At 46.0% G+C, this 9,245-nt stretch overlaps 1 protein-coding gene across 1 annotated transcript in view; it reads right to left on the reverse strand.

Moving 5' to 3' along the window:
- The window catches only part of atl1 (atlastin GTPase 1), a 37,346-nt gene extending 29,146 nt beyond the window's left edge, over positions 1–8,200 (reverse strand). Inside the window, exons 1-3 of the mRNA XM_036955313.1 lie at positions 8,043–8,200; positions 3,500–3,750; positions 738–872 (exon numbers count right to left, since the gene is read on the reverse strand). Coding sequence (XP_036811208.1) covers positions 738–872; positions 3,500–3,750; positions 8,043–8,076 — 420 coding nt within the window. The 5' untranslated portion in view covers positions 8,077–8,200. The remainder of the gene's footprint in view (positions 1–737; positions 873–3,499; positions 3,751–8,042) is intronic.
- Positions 8,201–9,245: the final 1,045 nt, after the last annotated feature.

Consider the following 9,245-nt stretch of genomic DNA (forward strand, 5'->3'; position numbering starts at 1 on the left):
TATAGGGCTCTGGTCTAAAGTAGTGCACTACATAGGGAATAGGGCTCTGGTCTAATGTAGTCCACTACATAGGGAATAGGGCTCTGGTCTAATGTAGTGCACTACATAGGGAATAGGGCTCTGGTCTAATGTAGTGCACTACATAGGGAGTAGGGCCCTGGTCTAAAGTAGTGCACTACGCTCTGGTCTAATGTAGTGCACTATATAGGTTATAGGGCTCTGGTCTAAAGTAGTGCACTATATAGGGAATAGGGCTCCGATCTAAAGTAGTGCACTATGTAGGGAATAGGGCTCTGGTCTAATGTAGTGCACTACATAGGGAATAGGGCTCTGGTCTAATGTAGTGCACTACATAGGGAGTAGGGCCCTGGTCTAAAGTAGTGCACTACATAGGGAATAGGGCTCTGGTCTAATGTAGTGCACTACATAGGGAATAAGGCTCTGGTCTAAAGTAGTGACCTATATAGGAAATAGGGCTCTGGTCTAAAGTAGTGCACTACGCTGTGGTCTAATGTAGTGCACTATATAGGTAATAGGGCTGGTCTAAAGTAGTGCACTACACTCTGGTCTAATGTAGTGCACTATATAGGGAATAGGGCTCTGGTCTAAAGTAGTGCACTATATAGGGAATAGGGTTCTGGTCTATAGTAGTGCACTACATTGGGAATAAGGCACGGTGTAGAGAACAGGGTGCCATTCGGTACACAACCAAACAGTGACAACAGGTCATTTGGTACCTTGCGTCCATCTGGCTTGTCCACCAGAAAGACTTCGCTCCAGATCTGAATCCCTGTGGTCTCTCTCTCAGATCCACCCCTCCAGGAGAACCCAGTCAGAGGCTCCTCTGCCTCCCCCAGCCACTCTTCAGATGCCTGGGGAGTATGGACACAGATGTAGACCAGCATGAGTCAATACATAGATACAGGCCAGCCAATGATATAGACCAGCATGAGACAATATCATTGGCTGCAATGATATAGACCAGCATGAGACAACAGATTTTTACCTTGTAAGCTCGGGGATTTGAACTTGCAACCTTTCGGTTACTAGTCCAACGCTCTAACCACTAGGCTACCCTGTCGCCCCAATATAGACCAGCATGAGACAATACATAGATACAGGCCAGCCAATGATATATATACACAAATGAGTGAATTCAGAGACTAAAAGCAGGGAAAGACAGCACCAATACTCCCTAACCTAAATCCCACATCATCCGATAATCTTAATCATCACATTATGTCACTGCAGGACGCTGATGGAAAGTTTACAGCATGTGGCTTTCATGCTGAGAGTTGGGTCCTAACCAGGTCAAAGGGACACGAACCCATGCCAGTCCCAAAAGCCAAGTATGACTGCTGGATCAAAGGGACACGAACCCATGCCAGTCCCAAAAGCCAAGTATGACTGCTGGATCAAAGGGACACGAACCCATGCCAGTCCCAAAAGCCAAGTATGACTGCTGGATCAAAGGGACACGAACCCATGCCAGTCCCAAAAGCCAAGTATGACTGCTGGATCAAAGGGACACGAACCCATGACAGTCCCAAAAGCCAAGTATGACTGCTGGATCAAAGGGACTCGAACCCATGCCAGTCCCAAAAGCCAAGTATGACTGCTGGATCAAAGGGATACGAACCCATGCCAGTCATGACATCACTGTGTTCTCTGAACATTAACACTTCCTGTATCTCCAGCACTGGGTCTGGAGCTGAGAACCACTATCTCACAAATACATGTGACCCTCCCAAACGTTTAAGCCAGCTGCACCACCCAAAAAGCTGCCTGCTACTCTCCGTTTATCATATATGCATAGTCACTTTAACTATACATTCATGTACATACTACCTCAATTGGGCCGACCAACCAGTGCTCCCGCACATTGGCTAACAGGGCTATCTGCATTGTGTCCCACCACCCACCACCCCCTCTTTTACACTTCTGCTACTCTCTGTTCATCATAAATGCATAGACACTTTAACCATATCTACATGTACATACTACCTCAATCAGCCTGACTAACCGGTGTCTGTATGTAGTCTCTCTACTGTATATAGCCTCTCTACTGTATATAGCCTCTCTACTGTATATAGCCTCTCTACTGTATATAGCCTCTCTACTGTATATAGCTTCTCTACTGTATATAGCCTCTCTACTGTATATAGCCTCTCTACTGTATATAGCCTCTCTACTGTATATAGCCCCTCTACTGTATATAACCTCTCTACTGTATATAGCCTCTCTACTGTATATAGCCTCTCTACTGTATATAGCCTGTCTACTGTATATAGCCTCTCTACTGTATATAGCCTCTCTACTGTATATAGATTCTCTACTGTATATAGCCTCCCTACTGTATATAGCCTCTCTACTGTATATAGCCTCTACTGTATATAGCCCCTCTACTGTATAAAGCCTCTCTACTGTATATAGCCTCTACTGTATATAGCCCCTCTACTGTATATAGCCTCTCTACTGTATATAGCCTCTACTGTATATAGCCCCTCTACTGTATATAGCCTCCCTACTGTATATAGCCCCTCTACTGTATATAGCCCCTCTACTGTATATAGCCTCTCTACTGTATATAGCCTCTCTACTGTATATAGCCTGTCTACTGTATATAGCCTCTCTACTGTATATAGCCTCTCTACTGTATATAGCCTCTCTACTGTATATAGCCCCTCTACTGTATATAGCCTCTCTACTGTATATAGCCTCTCTACTGTATATAGCCTCTCTACTGTATATAGATTCTCTACTGTATATAGCCTCTCTACTGTATATAGCCCCTCTACTGTATATAGCCTCTCTACTGTATATAGCCTCTCTACTGTATATAGCCTCTCTACTGTATAAAGCCTCTACTGTATATAGCCCCCCTACTGTATATAGCCTCTCTACTGTATATAGCCTCTCTACTGTATATAGCCTCTCTACTGTATATAGCCTCTCTACTGTATATAGCCTCTCTACTGTATATAGCCTGTCTTTTTACTGTTGTTTTATTTATTTACCTACCTATTGTTCACCTAACACCTTTTTTTGCACTATTGGTTAGAGCCTGTAAGTACGCATTTCACTGTAAATTCTACTACACCTGTTGTATTCAACATTTCACTGTAAATTCTACTACACCTGTTGTATTCAACATTTCACTGTAAGGTCTACTACACCTGTTGTATTCAGCATTTCACTGTAAGGTCTACTACACCTGTTGTATTCAGCATTTCACTGTAAGGTCTACTACACCTGTTGTATTCAGCATTTCACTGTAAGGTCTACTACACCTGTTGTATTCAGCATTTCACTGTGAGGTCTACTACACCTGTTGTATTCAGCATTTCACTGTAAGGTCTACTACACCTGTTGTATTCAGCGCACGTGACAAATAAACTTTGAGTTGATTTGATCATTTGGCGGCGTGGGTGGAGACATTTCAACCTGGAGTGAGGTTACCAATCCCCATCATTTACACAAGCATGACCTTTGAACTCACCTGGCTGTACATGTAACGCAGCATGAAGTCCATGAGGAAGGACTTGCCCTTGCGGAACGCCCCAGCCACAGATATGGCCACCACTTCCCTGTTCTGGACCTCTTCGGCCAATAGGATGCGGCTCAGCGCCGCCTCGTCCAACTCGAAGGTGTGGTCGTCCTTGACAACCAGCACCTGGATGGGCCGCGCACTTCCATCAGGCTCCTCCTCCTCCGAGCTCCAGTCGTAGGTGGCTTTGTCTGTGAAGGACCCTGTCACATGATGGGGGATGTCACATGATGTGGGATGTCACATGATGGGGGAGGGAATGTAAAAATGAAAGAATATTGCACATCCTATGTTTGTAACGTTTCCAAGTGCAGCTGTCTATTCCCTGTGTAATGAACAACTCTTGACCAGAGCCCGACTGTATGTGGTGCCATTTAGGATGCTCTGGTCAGCTGTTGTGCCCTGTCACACCCTGATCTGCTTCACCTGTCTTTGTGATTGTCTCCACCCAACTCCAGGTATCGCCCATCTTCCACAGTATCCCCTGTGTATTTATACCCGTGTTCTCTGTTTGTCTGTTGCCAGTTCTTGTTTGTCAAGTCAACCCGCGGTTTTTGTCTCAACGCCTGCTGCTCCCGAGTCTCGCTTTTTCCTCGCCCTCAGGGTTTTGAGGCCTTGCCTGTCCTGTCTCTGAGCCCGCTTGCCTGACCACTCTGCCTGCCCCTGAGCCTGGCTGCCGTCCTGCACCTTTGCCCCACCTCTGGATTACCAACCTCTGCCTGCCCCTGAGCCTGCCTGCCGTCCTGATCCTTTCCCCCACTACTCTAGTTATCGACCCCTACCTGCCTTGACCTGTCGTTTTCCTGCCCCCCCCCCCCCCCCCCCCCCCCCGTTGCCATAACAAACATTGTTACTCTGACACAGTCTGAATCTGGGTCTCACCTTCAAAACCTGATAGTGCACTGCAGGAAAAAGGATGCCATTTCTGACACAATTGCGCACTCTATAATACCCCCAGTTATCGATTGACCAATCAACCCGGTGCCTTCCTGTGAGGTACAGGGGAAATGGGGAAACACTTTATATCCTATAAACAGAGAAAGAAGAAGCTGCAGAGAGGTAGCCATCAAAAGCGAACAAAATGGATCCATTTTATACTTTACAGACATAGTCTAATTTTATTTTAACTGATTTACAGCAGGAAACTCAAACCAAAACAATACACCATTCACAGTATACGGTGTGCGAATGTAATTCAAATACGGAAATGACCCCTTTTAGTAATGACAGGCCGTGTTAGAGGCTTGTTAATACCATAATAGCTGTCTATCCGGTGTGGTTAACACATCGATATCATCTCAGCCCATATAGTTTGTTTCCCAAAAGGCACCCTCTTCCTTACCATCGTACACTACATTTGACCAGAGCCCCATGTGCCTTGGTCACAAGTAGTGTACTCCAGAGGGAATATAGTGCTATTTGGGATGTAACCCTTGTGCATTTGGACTGGGGGAGAGAGAGAGAGAGAGAGAAAAGCTTTCCTTTCCGGGAAGGCAGTGACTCAGTCTGCCTACAATCTGCCTGCCTCTCCACAGTCTCCAATCTGCCTGCCACTCCACAGTCTCCAATCTGCCTGCCTCTCCACAGTCTCCAATCCGCCTGCCTCTCCACAGTCTCCAATCTGCCTGCCTCTCCACAGTCTCCAATCTGCCTGTCTCTCCACAGTCTCCAATCTGCCTGCCTCTCCACAGTCTCCAATCCGCCTGTCTCTCCACAGTCTCCAATCCGCCTGCCTCTCCACAGTCTCCAATCTGCCTGCCTCTCCACAGTCTCCAGAGGCCTGGTGGTTATGTAGGCTGCAAAATCCTAGCTAGTCTAGTGTACTAACAGGGAGAAGACTGAGGGACATAGAGTCACGGTACGGTGTTGGTGGCTGTCCATCGGTGTGTGTGTGGTTGACAATAGCCAATATTTCATCATGTTCCTTCCTCGAAGTAATGTCTTGGGTTAGCCTGAACAGGTTAGCTGGCTGCTAACACAGAGAAGTGTTGATAGACAGAACTCTCTCTCTCTCTGACAACAATCTAAGGATCATCATCAACCACAACTACTCCAAGCTCTAATTCTGCATTTGTAAGATCAGATGACGTAAGAGATGAGAGATTTGTATGACATAACAAACATAGCAAAGTGTGTCCCAAATGGCACCCTATTCCCTATGAAGTGCACCACGTTACATACTAGCCCTGTTGGACCCTGGTCACAGGTAGTGCACTACATATGGAATAGGGTGCAATTTGGGACAGATCCCATATCACATTAAACCAAAACTGAGTAATACTGTAGGTGGGAAGGGACTGTTTTGGAGCATTAAAACGAATGAAGGGTTCAGAATACAGCTAATAATTGAAACAGTCCTATCCTCCGATGTTTCTCAGGTCTGGACTAGACTGGGGCATGTATTTATTCTCACTAACAAAAGGCCATAGCAACAATGCCTGTCCGAAATTAACAGACAAACTTGTTCTCTCCACATAAATGTTATTTTTTAAATGTATTTTATTTTACCTTTATTTAGCTAGTCAAGTCAGTTAAGAATAAATTCTTATTTTACAAAGACGACCTCCCCCCCGACCAAATCCTAACCCGGACGACGCCTGAGCCAACTGGAGCACCGCCCTATGGGACTCACGGCCGGTTGTGATACAGCCTGGAATCAAACCAGGGTCTGTAGTGACGCCTCGAGCACTGAGATGCAGTGTCTTAGACCGCTTTGATACAGCCTGGAATCAAACCAGGGTCCGTAGTGACGCCTCAAGCACTGAGATGCAGTGTCTTAGACCGCTTTGATACAGCCTGGAATCAAACCAGGGTCCGTAGTGACGCCTCAAGCACTGAGATGCAGTGCCTTAGACCACTGTGATACAGCCTGGAATCAAACCAGGGTCTGTAGTGACGCCTCGAGCACTGAGATGCAGTGTCTTAGACCGCTTTGATACAGCCTGGAATCAAACCAGGGTCCGTAGTGACGCCTCAAGCACTGAGATGCAGTGCCTTAGACCGCTGTGATACAGCCTGGAATCAAACCAGGGTCCGTAGTGACGCCTCGAGCACTGAGATGCAGTGTCTTAGACCGCTGTGATACAGCCTGGAATCAAACCAGGGTCCGTAGTGACGCCTCGAGCACTGAGATGCAGTGCCTTAGACCGCTGTGATACAGCCTGGAATCAAACCAGGGTCTGTAGTGACGCCTCGAGCACTGAGATGCAGTGCCTTAGACCGCTGTGATACAGCCTGGAATCAAACCAGGGTCTGTAGTGACGCCTCGAACACTGAGATGCAGTGCCTTAGACCGCTGCGCCACTCTGGAACCCAATGCTACAATCCCAAATAGCTATTCCCTATGTAGTCCATTACTTTCGACCAGGGCCCACAGGGAAATAGGTTGCCATTTGGGCCCACAGGGAAATAGGTTGCCATTTGGGCCCTTATCCACAGTCAAAAGAAGTGCACTACATAGGGAATAGGGTCCCTGGTCACAAGTAGTGCACTACATAGGAAACAGGGTGTCATTTGGGCCCTTGTCCCTGGTCAAAAAGTAGTGCACTACATTACATACTAGCCCTATGGACCCTGGTCAAAGAGTAGTGCACGACATCAGTCGAGCCAGAGTCTAGGTCTACTCTACGGTAAATGTAACTCGGTCCATGCTCTTGTTTCAGCGCAGCTTCAGGCATCAGTCGAGCCAGAGTCTAGGTCTACTCTACGGTAAATGTAACTGGGTCCATGCTCATGGTTCCTCAGTTCTCTCGGATAATAAGCAATAGCATTTCATACCACCCTACGGTTTCCAACCCAGTCTTCTTAGCTATCATAATATGCTACATTATGCCTGGGCAGCTCTTAGTCTGTCTAATGACGATGGTTATAACAAGCTCGTTTGTACTATGTGATAACAGACCCAAATGATGTGGCACAATTGGTGTTTATCAAACAGATATGAGAAAAACATCAATAGAAAAAACCCAAAGATATACATGTCGATGGCTGTGAGTGAAATGTAACGGTAAGGACGATGTCATCTGTTTGCTTCAGGTTCACCCGTACCCCCCTATCGCCTGTAGCATCGCCTTGACAGGTATTTAATTATCCAATACTGGTTCATTCTAGAGTTGTGTTTGTACTGCAGTCTTTCGTTATTCTATGCCGGAATAATTCCAAAGGGTGCGTGGATCGGGATGCTTAGACAGACACTGCACTGGCCTGTAGAGTGAATATAGTAGACGCTTGGCTTGGGTTTATATTAGTTTATCAGTGGGACTTGGTTGGGTCTGGTCCAGGCCAGCGTTTCCGCTGTGGTTGAGAATTGAATAGATATATAATAACGATTTGTTCTGACAACAACATGCAAACATGGCAACGACTGCTACATCACGATTCCTACACAAACATCCCTTCAGCTGCATTGCTGAGCCTCTCCGTAGCCTAGTGAACCCCTCATTATGCGGTCTGCAGATGACCAATTTAGTAGTCTTCATAATTATGAACCACTCACCCCAGCTGTCTCTGTCTTTACGGTTTCTCGCCATGGTGTTCCTTGCTGTTGACTGTATGTGCAATCCTAAACGGCTGTCATGAAGACACCGGACCAATGGATGAGCCTATTCAATCCGACACCGAGGAGAAGGCTCATTAAAAGGGAGGATGCTGAAGCTGACGGGGGTTGGGTGTGCAGTATCTGTATCCGCCGCCAGTAGGTGCTGTTTCAATGGTTGTCGTTTGTGTGTGTGTGTGTGTGTGTGGGGGGGGGGGGGGGGGGGGGGGGGGGGGGGGGGGGGGGGGGGGGGGGTGGCGGGGGGCGTTATAAAGATACTGCTAACTAAAAAACAATTTTTTTTTAAAACAATATATATATACACTACCGGTCAAAAGTATTAGAACACCTGCTCATTCAAAGGTTTTTCTTTATTTGTACTATTTTCTACATTGTAGAATAATAGTGAAGACTATGAAAAAAAAAACTATGAAATAACACATATGGAATCATGTAGTAACCAAAAAAGTGTTAAACATATAAAAAATATATTTCATATTTGAGATTCTTGATATAGTCACCCTTTGCCTTGATGACAGCTTTGCACACTCGTGGCATTCTCTCAACCAGCTTCATGAGGTAGTCACATGGAATGCATTTCAATTAACAGGTGTGCCTTGTTAAAAGTTAATTTTTGGAATTTCTTTCCTTAATACGTTTGAGCCAATCAGTTGTGTTGTGACAAGGTAGGGGTGGTATACAGAAGATAGTCCTATTTGGTAACAGACCAAGTCAATATTATGGCAAGAACAGCTCATATAAACAAAGAGAAATGACAGTCCATCATTACTTTAAGACATGAAGATCAGTCAATACGGAACATTTCAGGAACTTTGAACATTTCTTCAAGTGCAGTCGTTAAAACCATCAAGCGCTATGATAAAACTGGCTCTCATGAGGACCGCCACAGGAAAGGAAGACCCAGAGTTACCTCTGCTGCAGAGGATCAGTTCATTAGAGTTACCAGTCTCTCGTGAGGACCGCCACAGGAAAGGAAGACCCAGAGTTACCTCTGCTGTAGAGGATCAGTTCATTAGAGTTACCAGTCTCTCGTGAGAACCGCCACAGGAAAGGAAGACCCAGAGTTACCTCTGTGGCAGAGGATCAGTTCATTAGAGTTACCTCTGCTGTAGAGGATATGTTCATTAGAGTTACCTCTGCTGT

Source organism: Oncorhynchus mykiss, chromosome 19 (genome assembly GCF_013265735.2).
Source record: "Oncorhynchus mykiss isolate Arlee chromosome 19, USDA_OmykA_1.1, whole genome shotgun sequence".
Classification (NCBI taxonomy): Eukaryota; Metazoa; Chordata; class Actinopteri; order Salmoniformes; family Salmonidae; genus Oncorhynchus; species Oncorhynchus mykiss.